The 15,103-nt window shown below is 43.3% G+C and overlaps 1 protein-coding gene across 3 annotated transcripts in view; it reads left to right on the top strand.

Annotated features, from left to right (window-relative positions):
• PTPRR (protein tyrosine phosphatase receptor type R) overlaps window positions 1-12,368 on the top strand; it is a 203,608-nt gene extending 191,240 nt beyond the window's left edge. For all 3 annotated transcript variants that reach the window (XM_060245073.1, XM_060245076.1, XM_060245074.1), the window contains 2 exons: window positions 559-672; window positions 11,331-12,368. In XM_060245073.1, the coding sequence (XP_060101056.1) occupies window positions 559-672; window positions 11,331-11,424 (208 nt within the window). In that variant the 3' untranslated portion in view covers window positions 11,425-12,368. The remainder of the gene's footprint in view (window positions 1-558; window positions 673-11,330) is intronic.
• Window positions 12,369-15,103: the final 2,735 nt, after the last annotated feature.

Raw genomic sequence — 15,103 nt, 5'->3', positions numbered from 1 at the left:
AGGAGCTTCAGCCAATGGAGAAAGCAGGGGCTTTGCTTTGTTGCTTTTGTGCAATTGAGCATGTCTGGCAAGCAAGTTGTTACACTGAGGTCGTTTTCGCACTCACCTTCCGCCGGCGCGACCCCCCTCTTCACCGCGCAGGATCTGCGCGGATTCCGCACTAAACGCTGCGGAGCAGCCAGAAAAGCCGGAAGCTCTCGTCGCAAAAGCCGCGCAAACGCCAAACTGCTTTTTGGCGGTTTCAGTTTGAGCGGCTTTTGCGCCGGGAGCTTCCGGCTTTTCTAGCTGCTCCGCAGCGTTTAGTGCAAAATCCGCGCAGATCCTGCGCGGTGAAGAGGGGGGTCGCGCCGGCGGAAGGTGAGTGCGAAAACGACCTGAAGGAAGCAAGAGAAAGGGGAAAGGAAGCATATGAGAGCCAGGGGCTCAGAGCCCTCCGGGGGCCTGATTTGCCCCCTGGGCCAGATATTTGACAGCCTTGGTCTAGATAATGGAAGTGGATGGTCATTTAACAGTGTGTTTTTGTTTTTGCTTTTGCTTTTTTTTTTTTTACACTTTCAGTGCTGGAATAGGAAGAACTGGATGTTTTATTGCTACTGCCATTGGTTGTCATCAGCTGAAGGAAGAGGGAGTTGTTGATGCTTTAAGCATTGTCTGTCAACTGCGTTTGGACAGGTAAGAAAATGTAGATGTGACAATCATTTATATTTGTCTGTTAGATCTTGACTGTAATCTCACTGATTACAGGTGTTCTGATTATGCCAGACACAGAAAGTGGTGTGAGAATAAAGCAATATGTGTAGGCTGAAGGCATCTTGGGGACTATTTGTACATAGCAATGCCCTAACAGGATTTTAAGGAAAAAACAGTCCCAGAAGATTTCAGTTTCATGGGGGAAAGGGAATGGCTTAGCTTTAGTTGTTTTTCATCTCAAAATACCGGCCTTCCAAATACCTTTCTCTGCAGGGGCTCCAGGCATGTATTTAAATGGAAGAAAGCAATGGGGAGGGAGCAGGATCTGGAGTGAAAAAAATTACAACTTCTCAAGGCTCCTTTTCTTTTAAAAATGCCATTGAAGCATTATTACACATATTTGAATGCAATATCTATCTTGCCCTTGAATTTGAGAAACACTTATTTGCAATTATTTCCTTTTTTACAATATGCTGTATTGTTTTGTTTGAGATAAAATGCCAAACAAAGCAAAAATGAGGATTGAATATGTAGGAGCTTAACAAATGCAATTGCAGACTTACCCTGAAAATAGTTATTCTTGGGGGGGGGGGTAGCAGGAGCTCTTTTGCATATTAGGCCATGCCCCCCTGATGAAGCCAATCCTCCAAGAGTTTACAGTAGGCCCTGTTATAAGAGCCCTGTAAGCTCTTGGAGGATTGGCTACATGAGGAGTGTGGCCTAATAGGAGGTCCTGCTACAAAAAAAAGCACTGGTTATTTTTAGGGTTGCCAGGTCCAACTCAGGAAATAATTGGGGACTTTGGGGGTGGAGCCAGGATACTTTCCTATTCTCTAAATAAATAAATAATTTATACAGCAGTGCCTCTGCGCCCTCGTTCAAGGCTGACACCCTGGTATAACCAGGAGTTGCGGCATTTGAAACGGGGACTCAGACGACTAGAGAGGCAATGGCGGCGTACTCGAGACGAAGCGACTCGAACATCTTATAGAGAGTTTATGAAGTCCTATGAGATGGCAGTCAAGGCCACGAAGAAAACATACTTTGCGGCGGAGATTGCGTCCGCAACTTCGCGCCTGGCACAACTGTTTAATATAATTCGGACCCTTACAACACTGCCACAGGGCAGACCAAATTCTAATGAATTGGAAATTGGCTGTGAGGCTTTTGCGAATTTCTTTGCGGATAAAATCGCATCGCTCTGTTCCGACTTCCCTGCCATATTAGATACAGTTAGTGGACCTGAGGCTCCGTGCTTGTCTTTGGATCGAGTTCTGGACGGCTTCGGTGCGCTCAGCCTGGAAGAAGTTGACAGGATCCTCCTATCTGCACGCCCAACAACTTGTAAATTGGACCCGTGCCCCTCCTGGCTTATTAAGACCTGCCGGAGGGAGCTAAGATATCCTATACGGGATATCATAAACTGATCCCTACTGGAGGGGCATTTTCCATCAGCGCTTAAGGAAGCGGTGGTCCGTCCCCTCTTGAAAAAAACAACGTTAGATTTGGCCGAATTGGCACACTATCGGCCGGTCTCGAATTTGCCCTTTTGGGGCAAACTTATTGAGAGGGCAGTGGCGTTGCAGCTACAGAGTTTCCTGGAGGATGCTTCAGTCCTTGACCCCTACCAGTCTGGTTTCCGCCCGGGCCATGGGATGGAGACGGTGCTGGTCGCCCTGGTGGATGATCTTCAGCGGCATCTGGATCAAGGCGGCTCGCCGGTGCTGATGTTGTTAGACCTATCGGCAGCGTTCGATACGGTCGACCATCGGCTCCTGGCGTGCCGCCTTGCCAACGCAGGGATTCAGGGGCTGGCCTTGCAATGGCTTTCCTCTTTCCTTGAGGGTCGGGGACAAAGGGTGGCAATTGGGGAGGAACTGTCCCGGAGACACACGCTTGATTGCGGAGTGCCTCAAGGGGCGGTACTTTCCCCGATGTTATTCAACATCTATATGCGCCCCCTTGCCCAGATTGCCCGAAGGTATGGGCTGGGTTGTCATCAATATGCTGATGACACCCAGCTCTATCTGCTTATGGACGGACGGCCCGCCTGCGCCCCAGAAAATCTGGACTGAGCACTACAGGCAGTGGCTAGGTGGCTTAGGCTGAGCGGGCTGAAGCTGAACCCGGCGAAGACAGAGGTCCTTTGCTTGGGTCGTTGCGGCCCGGGAAGGGAAATCCCTCTGCCAGTTTTTGACGGCGCGCCGTTGATAGCGGCGAGCAGGGTCAAGAGCTTGGGGGTACTATTGGAGCCCTCACTGACGATGGAGGCTCAGATAGCAGCCACTGCCAAGTCCACATTTTTTCATCTTAGGCAGGCAAGGCAGTTGGCCCCCTTCCTGGAACGCGACGACCTAGCAACAGTGATTCATGCTACGGTCACCTCGAGGCTGGACTACTGTAATGCCCTCTACATGGGGCTACCCTTGTGCCGGACCCGGAAACTGCAGTTAGTGCAGAACGCCGCTGCCCGGCTGCTACTTGGGCTCCCAAGATGGGAGCACATACGGTCGGGGCTCCGGGACCTGCACTGGCTGCCAGTAATATTCCGAGTCCAGTACAAGGTGTTGGTCATTACCTTTAAAGCCCTATATGGCCTAGGACCTGCCTACCTTAGGGACCGTCTCTCCCCACATGTTCCCCAGAGAGCACTACGATCGGGTTCACAAAACCTGCTGGTAATCCCCGGGCCAAAGGAGGCCTATCTAAAGGCCACCAGGGACCGGGCCTTCTCAATAACGGCACCTTACTGGTGGAACCAGCTGCCGGAGGAGGTGCGGGCCCTGCGGGACCTAGGGCAGTTCCGCAGGGCCTGTAAGACAGCCCTCTTCCGGCAGGCCTATAACATCTAACTGACAATGAGAACATCTTCTCGATGGAACAAAAATGCATCTACAGACCGCTGGTTTTATTCCTATTTTGTTTTATCAATTATGGTTTTAACTTATTTGTAAATGTTTTTAAACCAAATCTATGTAAATTATAATGTTGTAAGCCGCCCTGAGACACTTCGGTGAGAAGGGCGGGATATAAGTCCAAATATAAATAAATAAATAAATAAATAAATAAATAAATAAATAAATAAATATACAGCAGTGCAGTTCCCCTGAATACAACCTTCATTTCCTCATCCTCTTTTTTTGCCTACCCTGGCATCTGCACTCCCACTAAATGAAAATGAAATCTGTCATACCCCCAGAAGTCCACTTGTCAGGCTTTGGAAGCATTTCCAAGCATGGCTTTTTTAAGGGACACACACACAAAGCAGCCAAAATAAACAGTGCTTTCAAGCTCACACTCCTGTGATCTCAGTAGGGCAATTTATTCATGGGAGTTGCTGAATGTAACAATCTGCTGTATTTCAACCAGCTTCTTCAGATACGAACAGGAAAGGAGGGCAAGGCGTGGAGTTTTCTTCCATTCCATCAGGTTCTAACAAACTCCTATCAATTTTACTATAGAAATGTCTTCTGAAGCAAATGCAAAACAGAGGGACTCTGCTTTCTGCCTTGTGGCTCTGCCTGCTCACCCTGCCTCCTGCTTTCCTGCTCCTGAGATTTAAAAGCACACACACATTCCAAAACACAAACAGTTGCAAGTGTCTTCTAAGTTTGCATGTGGTTGTGGCTGGCTGGTGTTGGGGATGAGTGCTTCCACTGGGACCTGCGGACTGGCAAGCCTAGTTATTGCTGTTTGGTGCTTCCTATGAAGAACAGTGGTCTAGATCAGAAGACTATTATTTATTTACTTATTTATTTAAATTTTTATTTATCTATTGCTTATTTATTAAGTTCAATTTTTTATACTGCAAGTAGGGCTCAGGGCAGTGTACAACAACACATTAAAACAACATATCAATTAAAATACAGCATTAACATTTACAATAAAATTCAATTAACAGTCCAGTTTAATGCAGATAGAAAAGGGATAAGTATTACCATTTGCACTTTGAGGCATGTTTTGGTAAAAAAAAGAAGAAGAACAAGAACAAGAGATCATACTCTAGTCCAGATAATTTTATATTAGAAAATACTCTGCGAATTTGGGATAAATTACGAAAGTTTATATATATATATATATATCGCCAGTAGCAAACATCTTAAATCAGGATTGGTTTCGGCCTGACCAAACCTCTGCACTTATGGGAACTGAAGGTCTAGATAGGTTATATGAATGGCTTATAAAAGGAGAAATAATAACGAAAGCCCAAGCAGAAAGAAAATTGGGTAATAGTATTAACTGGTCTCAATATCTTCAAATAAGCAAATTAATGCAATTGCTGCAAAGGAGGGGTTTTCTTAAAAGGCAGTTAACACAATTTGAATTACTGTTAAAGGATCCTAATAATATTGTCAAAGGTCGGTTATCGAAGCTATATAAATATTTAGTAGATATCTTTTATTCTTCAATACCAAGGTATGTTAAAGGTTGGCAAAAAGATATGTCAGCTGAATTAACTGAATCAGATTGGGAAGAAATTTTGACCTCGCCTTCAAATGCATCAAGAATTTTGTGTATTAGATACCAATACTTTAAAATGTTTTTGAACTGCTATTTAACTCCATCTAAAATGAATAGAATTTTTAAATCTACTAGCTCAGATTGCTGGAGGAAATATAAAATGAAAGGTACTCCATTTCATATCTGGTGGGAATGCCCAATTATTCAATCTTGCTGGAGGAAATCTATGAGGAAATCTTAAAAATAACAAAACCTTCCTTTCCTTACAAAAGTGTTATTATTTGATATTTGGCATGACTGTAAGATGACAAAAGAACATATAAATTTGACTTCAATATTATTGGCAGCAGCAAGATTGTTAGTAGCTAAGTATTGGAAATCAGCCACAGCACCTACAGTATGAGGGCACAGTAGTATAATGAAATAAGAGAAATGTATGTACCGTAATGAGTAAAATAACAAACTATTTATTTGAAGAAAATGTTAAAATATATGGAAAGTTAATCATGAGGAACTGTGAATTCTGGTGATAAGAGTTATCTTAAAGGTTAGGTAACGATATTATTCCAAATAGGAAAGATTATGATGTGTTTTAGAATGAACCAATCTGTGTGTGTGGGGGGGTGTTTTTCTTCCCCTTTTTCTTCTCCAACTATGAAATGAATAACTACGTATTAAGATATTGTGTATATTAAGATTTCTGTGTTTGATTTATTCAATATCAGAAAACCTTTTTAAAAAAATTAAAAAACAATCCAATTTAAACAGATGGTGGTTGAAATTTCCCAGAAGTGCTGCCATCTTGCAGGGGAAGAGGGAATGAGAGTGCCAGCTGGGGATGGATGCCATTGCTGTCCTCAACCAAATGCCTGGTGGAACATCTCTGCCTTAGAGGCCCTGTGGAATTGCATCAGATCCCACAGGGCATGAATGTTACTCAGCAGAGAGTTCCCCCAGGTTGGGACCAAGATGCTAAAGGCCCTGGACCTGGTTGAGGACAGCTCAGGGCTGGGGACTATAAGCAAGTTCTTATCAGTGGAGCATAATGCTTGTCATGGGGTATACTGGGAGAGGTGGTCCCAAAGATATACGGGTCCTGGACCATTTAGGGCCCTGAAGGTAAGCACCAAAACCTTGAACTTGATCCAGTGCTCAACCAGGAACCAGTGCAGCTGACACAGCACAGGTCGAATATGCACAGTTTGTGGGGTCCCTGTGAAGACCTGCACTGCTGCATTCTGGACCAGCTGAAGTTTCCAAGTCAGTCTCAAGGGTAGGTCTATGTAGAGTGAGTTACAGTAGTCCAATCTGGAGATGACTGTTGAATGGATTAATGTGGCTAGATCAGAGTGGGACAGGTAGGAGGCCAGTCGCCTAACCTGGTGTAGCTGGGTCTGGCAACATTTGCAATCTGGACCTCCATTGATAAGGAGGCATCCAGAATCACACCAAGCTTTTGACAGTTGCTGCCAGTGTTAAGGGCAGAGATGTCCTGCCAGGCCTTTGGTTGATGACAGCAATTGTTACCATCTTGGCAGGCACCCCTTTTGGCGCTCTGTGTTTGTCCTGCCCTCTTCCCCGCTGCCTGCAAAGTGGCTGGCAGTCACTGTAATAATAGGATCTCACCATCTGTTTTTAGACTGTAAATAATTGCTTTAAATTATGTATGTTCAATATTATTATTTCTTGTTGTACATAGCCCAGAGCTTTGCTACAGCAGAAATGGGTGACTCATAAATCTAATAATATATAAAATAAATAAAAATAAAGTCAGGAGTTGGCACCTCAAACCTACTGAGCCACAGAACCTCTGCCTTAACTGGATTCTGTCTCAGCCAGCTATGTTTTAACCATCCCACCACAACTCCCAGGCCCTCAGCCAAAACAACTGAGGCAGTATCCAACTGACCACGCATCAACAGATATAGCTGGGTGTCATCAGCATACTGATGACACCCCAGCCTGAAACTTTGCACCAGTTGGGCAAGGGGGTGCATATAGGTGTTAACACTGGGAGAGGATTGTCCCCTGAGGAACCCTGCACACCAAGGGGTGCCTAGGAGACACTCTCTCCCCTAGCACCACTCTCTGTTCCCAACCTTGGAGAAACAAAGTAAGCCACTTCAAGGCTACCCCACAAATTCCTACATCAGCAAGGCAGTGAGTCAACAGATCATGATTGACCGTGTCAAATGCTGCTGTAAGGTCAAGAGGCAGCAGTCGTGCTGGCCTGCCTGGATCCAACAGCCTGTGGAGATCATATGCGAAGGCAATCAGTGCCATCTTCATCCCATGGCTTGGGCAGAAACTATACTGGAATGGTTCCAGTGCCAGTTTGAGCACACCAGATTCAAAAAGATCAACATGAATATAGCAAGAAACAGCATTTCCAGTCACTTCTTATATCACCTCGTCAGCTAAGTTTTAAAAAAAAATTGGCTTCCTTATCCTTTATTGGTTAAGGGGGAAAGGTAGTATGGTAAAAGAGAGCCAGTTTGGTGTAGTAGTGAAGTGTCCGGACTCTTATCTGGGAGAACTGGGTCTGATTCCCCACTCCTCCACTTGCACCTGCTGGAATGGCCTTGGGTCAGCCATAGCTCTGGCAGAGGTTGTCCTTGAAAGGGCAGCTGCTGTGAGAGCCCTCTCAGCCCCACACACTCCAAAGAGTGTCTGTTGTGGGGGGAGAAGATATAGGAGATTGTAAGCCACTCTGAGTCTCTGATTCAGAGAGAAGAGTGGGGTATAAATCTGCAATTCTTCTTCTTTTAAAAAGACATCTGGGAGACTCAGGCTATATATGCTGGTGCATATATGTCTATTTTTTCACATGTGAAATGAGTTATGGAAACTATTCTTTTTCACCAGATGAACCACACCAGGGAAAGAAGCCATAACCTGTCCTCTTTCTCACCTCACCTCACCTAATTACTACATTGCTTAAACAATTTTTCTCCTCAGCATGCTTATTTATGGTAGCAGAGCTGGGTTGGGAGAAAACCACTGCAGACAATGGAGCACAGTAAGGTAAGGTGGGGGAGAGACAGAATGTAGCTTCCCTTATATATGTGCACCATTTTTTTTAATTAAAAAAGACTCCTCCTCCACCCCATATGATTGGGGCAGACATGTGAAGAAATACATGCAACTGTCCACGTAGTTTGATACCTTCTTGCCCAACTAAATTAAACCATGGGCTAAAGCTGTATGTGCTATGAATCATAGTTAACAAAATATGACTTGAAATGTTTATTACAAACTTCTGAAAGAATTAAGTTCCAAGGATTATAAGGATAAACAGCCCCAGCGTGTCCCAGTAGGCCTGGTACGCAGCCACCGAGGGCACTTCCTGGCCTACTAGGGTGCTGGTTGCTCCCTCCCACCCACACAGCTTCCCTGCCTGCGCATAAATGCAGGCTGGCAGCAAGAGGCAGTGCAGTAGGAAGCAAGCAGCACATACGCCCAGCCTCACTACTCTCAGCCCCTCCCCATTGCATCTCCTCCTCTTCTGGCTTGGGCTTCCAGCTGAAGGAACTTCTCACTGCTGTTGCTACTAAGGGAGGGAGGCTGGCAGTGGTAAGACAGCAGCCGCCCAGCCCCTTCCAACAGAAGAAGAAGAAGAAGAAGAAGACATTGGATTTATATTCCGCCCTCCACTCAAGAGTCTCAGAGCGGCTCACAATCTCCTTTATTTCCCTCCCCCACAACAGACACCCTGTGAGGTGGGTGGGGCTGGAGAGGGCTCTCACAGCAGCTGCCCTTTCAAGGACAACCTCTGCCAGAGCTATGGCTGACCCAAGGCCATTCCAGCAGGTGCAAGTGGAGGAGTGGGGAATCAAACCTGGTTCTCCCAGATAAGCGTCCGCACACTTAACCACTACACCAAACTGGCTCTCAGGAGTGGCAGTGCAGTGCAATGCAGCAGCAGGTGTGCTGCCCCTCCCAGTGAGCCAACTGAGGGCAGAAGCATTCTTGACTCGGGCCTGCCACTGCACTTGCCCTCACAGCCTCCAGTCCCCCGCCCCTCAAACATGCCTTCTAAATCCAGGGGTGGGAGGTGGCTGTGTTGGGCCAAATTGCCCATCTGAATGTAGCCCTTGATAGTGCAGAATTATTTCATTGCTGGTTCAGCTTTTGCCCTTCTAATATGAGTTTTCATTCCTAGCTCTACAGAGACTAAGTGTGCTTTCACTGGGCCTTTTTATATCTTAGAATCAGGATCTGACCTAGCCACCCTAGACTTTTATGGTCAAATTAAACAGGGCTGTCCTGCCAGTGCTGAAATGACTCACGTCTGCAGAAATTTCTTCTGTGTCAGCTGGTGAGACAGGAAACCTGGTAGGCGTTAGAAAAAGGACAGGAAAACCTGCATTCTGTACATGTGCTCTAAGGGTCACAATAGGTCACATTTTGTATAAGAATGAAAATGCATTGGCTGTAGGAGCGAGATTCTTACTTGCTTAAATACCTTAAGAAGCACGTTGCTCAGTCTAAATTAAACTATGGGCTAAAGCTGTATGTGCTATGAGTCATAGCTAACAAAGTATGACTTGAAATGTTCATTATGAAATTTGCAGTTGTGCTTCAAATGTAACAGATTCCCTTTAAACATAGTAGGCTTTTAAAAGCTGAGTTCCTCTCCTATACATCTGTGAGCAAGCTAGACAAACTGTTATTCTTACAAAGCAATAAATAAATAAACTATTATAATCAAAACCTTAGTCTTGATCCTGAAAAGCTAGTAAAATGTGAAATAGTTGAAACGCTACTAAAAAAAATTAGACTTAGCTTTGGCAATTAGACAAAGGAAGAGAATTGCAGAGCATGAAGAATGTGTGCCAATGCAGGATAAATGGCATATTCCAAAATGTGATCATTGTTAAAAGAACATAGAATACTTTAAGAACCTACAGATCAAAACTGTGATTTGTGCCTGAAATCATAGAAAGTCACTGCATGGAATGGATCATTCTTCAGTGTGCTCTCAACAGCATTTTTTGTACCAGCTGAGTCTCCACAGCATAGCCTCATACAGTCTAACAAGATATTACATTTTCCTTTTATACTCCCCAGATCTGCTGTTGGTCCTGAATTCAGATTTGCCCTGCAAGTTTTGTGCTTAGAACTCTATTCCCATTGGTAGATGTGTAGGGTGTTGGTATACAAAGGTTTTTCCAGAGGGGCACATAGTGGCTCCAGAGGGCCATTTCAGGTCAGGGAAATAGCTCAAGGAGATGGCATAAGCTCCCTCTCTCCACAACATGATTGCAAGCCCAAACTGGGCTCCAAATGCAATATATGTCTGAGTTACAGAATCTGGGATGGACCTAGGCAGGAAAAGAGAAAGGCGGAAGTTCAGATAAGTCCTTACTGTAGTCCAGACTTAAGGTTACAAAGTCTGAAATAACTGACACCACTCACAACCTGGCCACTGCCAAAACCATGACTCACCAGCACCAGACAGCAAATGAAGGCATGTGTTAGCATAATGTGGGTGAACTATGCTAGTCCAAATCAATGGCATGATCAGTTGGCATCTAGATTTGTCTGCTCAGACTGCTGTGCCTGTATGTAGTGTAGGAAGGTGTATGCACAGGCCCTTGCCATTCTTTGCAGCTCATGGTGATGGAATAATAACCATAAAAAACCTTTTTCCTGGGGATGAAAATGGTTTAAAGTATATATACCAGGGGTGGCCAAACTTGCTTAATTTAAGAGCCACATAGAATTAATGTCAGATGTTTGAGAGCCATAGGACATGAACAACAAATGTTTGAGGGAAGGAAGGAAAGAAGGAAGGAAGATGGGGAGAGAGAGATGTGGAAAGAAAGTAACTTTAATTGTAAATGCATTCTCCAAGCTGCCAGCTAGCTTGGCTTGGAGAAGTGATTTAAAGAGACAAGTGCCTTCTCCAAGCTAGACAATATGTGCGAACGAGCCACATGTGGCTCCCAAACCACAGTTTGGCCATCCCTGGTATATACATTTCTTGTCATCCCTGGTCAAATGGGTTTTGCAGCTTTCAGAATACAAACCTTATTGGACTAGAGGTGAAAACAGAGATGATGGGAGCCAGGGTGAAGACCTGTCCCTCTGTCAAATTGCCTTCAGTCCTCTGAAAAATCTGTTGTCTAACATCAGCCAGAAAATACCACAAATGGTCACCCTCTCCTTTTTTCCAGAGGTGGAATGGTCCAAACAAGTGAACAGTATGAATTTGTGCATCATGCACTAAGCCTGTATGAAAGCAGGTTGTCTGCAGAAGCTGTCCAGTGAAACCAAGAAGGAAGAACCACATGTGTACTTTTCTTGAGGTAATTTGTTTCATTACCTACCAAGCCGCTTCTTCAAGGAGTTTACAGCAGTCAAAGGAGAGGCAGCTGACTTGTGAAAGGAATGTGGCAGGTTTTTAAAAAAGCATAAAAGATTGATGGACCCTTGTCTTGAATGTATTGTGAGTTCCCTGAAACAGTTTTAATGAAGGTTAATGTACTGATGTTACATTTGGATACACATATAGACATGATGAAGGATTTATTACTGTATTAATGGAACATGCCACATGGAATGTACGTAACATTATGTATGTGTGTTCTACAACAGTTGGACATGGGAAATGCCACTGAGGAGATGTGTACAAATGCTTTTCATGTTTGCAAAGTCTGTCTTGTGAATAGGCTGTCAGTTGTTCAGCTGTACTTGTTAAGTGCTGTTACCTATTTTGTGGTAAACTTAATTCAGAGCCACTTACAACCCTTATGACTGAAAGGGATCAGTGATTGGTTCAAAGGAAAATGACCATTTAAAAAACTTATGGAAAAATAATTCATTTTAATTAGTCAGAAATTAATTTGCATTTTATATGACAACTGACTTCCGTTTACACTATGATATATTTCATGTATAGAAAATTCTGTTAAACATTGTTGAACCAGAATGGCTGTGATAAAAAGGGAACTTGTCCAGCACAAGCCCCATTGACACAAATGAGAGTTATGAAAAAAGTCCGCATTTCAGTGGGGCATGGTGTACCCTAATTAACTTTTTATTTATTTATCAGTGGGGCTTGTGTAAGAGAATTTCCCAACTGATCAAATCCAGTGTCTATTATACAATGTTTATGCATTTATTCAGTGCTGTTAATTGTCTTAGAAGCAGCTTTTTGCTCCAGGACAGAATCCAGTGTATTTGTAAACTCATGTGAGTAATTTTACTTTTGATGGGGAAAAACACTTTGTAACATATTAAATTGTAAACATGTTAAGTATTTGCCAGTCTTTTCCTAATGAGTTCTTTTTAAAAAGAGAGAGAAGCTATCAACATTTCAATTTCTGGCCAAGAGAAGATGGATGTTTTGGAGAACACAGAGTCAAAGGCCAAATGAAAAGTGAAGATTCCCCCCACCCCCTGGGCAATGATCTATTTGCAAAGCAAAAGTGCACACCTCCTTTTGGCAAGAACTAAGCAAAATTTTTGGGGGGACTGTCTGAACACAAGATCTAATAATGAGTTTTTTAAAAGCAGCAATGTTATCTTTGCTTCAGATAGCTAATAAACTTGATACAAAATATTTAAAGATTGCATTATTTTATTTCACTGATGGTCATCAGAGTTTCCTTTTCTCATACCCTAATAGGTAAGTAGAGCTCCTGCTATATCAAGTACAAGTCTGAGTTTCCACCACCACCACCCCTGCTCTTCCTCATGGTATATGCAGTAGATAGGAACTAATATGGGACCAGTATGAACTGGGAGAACTTCCATAGTGACCCTTACCTCGCTAAGGAATGTTTCCTGAGATATTGTCTAAACTATTAGATAACTGCATTGATGTCCAATGCAAAATACAATTAAGAAAGCACACACATGGAAAAGTAGCATTAGCTACCTAGCTGAAGAAATTAGCAATTCCTTCCAGATAAGAAAGTTTCCAACCCAACATTCAAGCCATTTTATAACTGATACATGGGTGCAACTTGCACATGAAAGACACAGTGACAAAAGCAGCTGTGTGAGAGAGAGAGCCAGTGTGGTGTAAAGAGCCAGCATGGTGTAGTGATTAATAAAGGTGGATTCTAATCTGGAGGAATGAGTTTGATTCCCCACTCCTCCACATGAATTGAGTGACCTTGGGCCAATCACAGTTCTCTCTGAACCCCAACTACCTCACTCTCCATACCAAACCTTTAATGGCATAACAGTTGCGAATAAAAATACACAGAATATAAAATTTAAACATTGGAGATAAAATCAAAATGAAATGGAGATTACAGATGCATTCATACATGGTCAGATTTAAATTTAAGGATGTCAGCCAAAAATTTTGCCACAGCCTGACTAACCTCCCACTCAGTATCGTTCAATAAATAATAACAGGGTGGCAGAATAGACAAATCTGGGGAGAAAGAAAGCTTGCAAAATAAATCTTTACGGAGGTTATAATAAATGGAACAATCAAGCAATATATGCTGAATTGAGTCGGGAATATTCGCTCCACAGGAACAGAGTCTGTCACCTAAAGGGACTCCCTTGTAGAACTTTGGAGGGAAACGCATTTAATCTAGCCAACATAAATGCCCTGCGATGACTTGGAATGGTTAAGTCTGATAAATAATGGGCCATTTTGCCACAGAAAGCATAAAGACCTAAGGATGCTGGAGAGCAAATATAAGGGTCTGTTGGGCGTAGTTTCGTTTCCTCCAACTCCAACAATCTCAGTTTAATACATCTGAAGATATATGACTCATCAGATGTAAAAAAAATCATCAACCTCTATCCCCAACTGGTTAAGTTTGGAGATAAGAACTGCTGACCAGGATGAGATATATGGGTCTCTTTTCAGACTGGCTGTTAGGATCTGTTCTAAAGTGAATTTTGAGCCAGAATTTAAACACTGCAATCCAGGCTTTTGTCTCCACCAAAGACTGACCCACTTCAGAGCAGAGAGCAAAGTAGGACACACATTTTGGCATACCAAGAATTTGTCTAAAGAATGAGGCTTGAATGTCCTCCACTTTCCTGGTAAATGCTGAGATCCATATAGGAATACCATAGAGAATTTGGGCTAGCATTTTAGCTTTGAACACTTTAATTGCTGCCGGAACTAATTGGTTGCCCCTTGCAAAGAAAAAAATGTTTAATTTGAGCAACTGAGCATTTAGCCAAGTTGGCGGTGTCGTTATGATGTGAAACCCAGTTTAACTTATGATTAAAAGTGATCCCCAAGTATTTAAAAAATTTTGTTTGCTCAATTGTTGAGTTGCCAATAAACCATCTCTGTGGGCGCCAGCAATTTGAAAAGACAACTACTTTAGATTTGGCATAATTGATAGAGAGTGAATTACAATTACAGTAGTCATAGAAGGCATTCAAATACCTTTGCAGGCCCACACTAGTGCAAGAGAGGATGGTCGTATCATCGGCATGAAGTAATAAGGGGACGCTCGGCCTGCTAGTTTAGGCGGATGACCATTAATAGGGTTCAAAAATTGTGCCAGGTCAGTTAAAAATAAATTTAAAAGATGCGGGGCCAGCACGCAACCTTGTTTAACCCCCTTTAACACTGGGATTTTGCTAGTCAGGTCACCACTAGAAGAAAATTTCACTTGGCAAAAGGTATTGGAATGAAGTTTCCTCAAGAGAAACAGCAAACGAGGGTGCATTCCCAGGTATCCTAGCTTAATTCATAGTTGGGCTCCATCTATTGAATCAAATGCACCCTTCAGGTCAATGAAGGCAGCATATAATTTTTTTGTCCTGGTATGCATATATTTTTCAACAAGGAAGGCCAGAGTACAGCAATGGTCCATAGCAGATTTGCCTTTGGAGAAGCCAATCTGTTCAGGACCTATGATGTTATCTAGGCTTATTCAGTCAGTTAATTGGAGTTCTAAATGTTTGGCATACAATTTGCCCACTATAGATATTAAACTAATGGGGCGGAAATTTTCTGGTA

Source organism: Heteronotia binoei, chromosome 8, assembly GCF_032191835.1.
Source record: "Heteronotia binoei isolate CCM8104 ecotype False Entrance Well chromosome 8, APGP_CSIRO_Hbin_v1, whole genome shotgun sequence".
NCBI lineage: Eukaryota > Metazoa > Chordata > Lepidosauria > Squamata > Gekkonidae > Heteronotia > Heteronotia binoei.
This window is presented reverse-complemented; position numbering and strand designations above follow the sequence as displayed.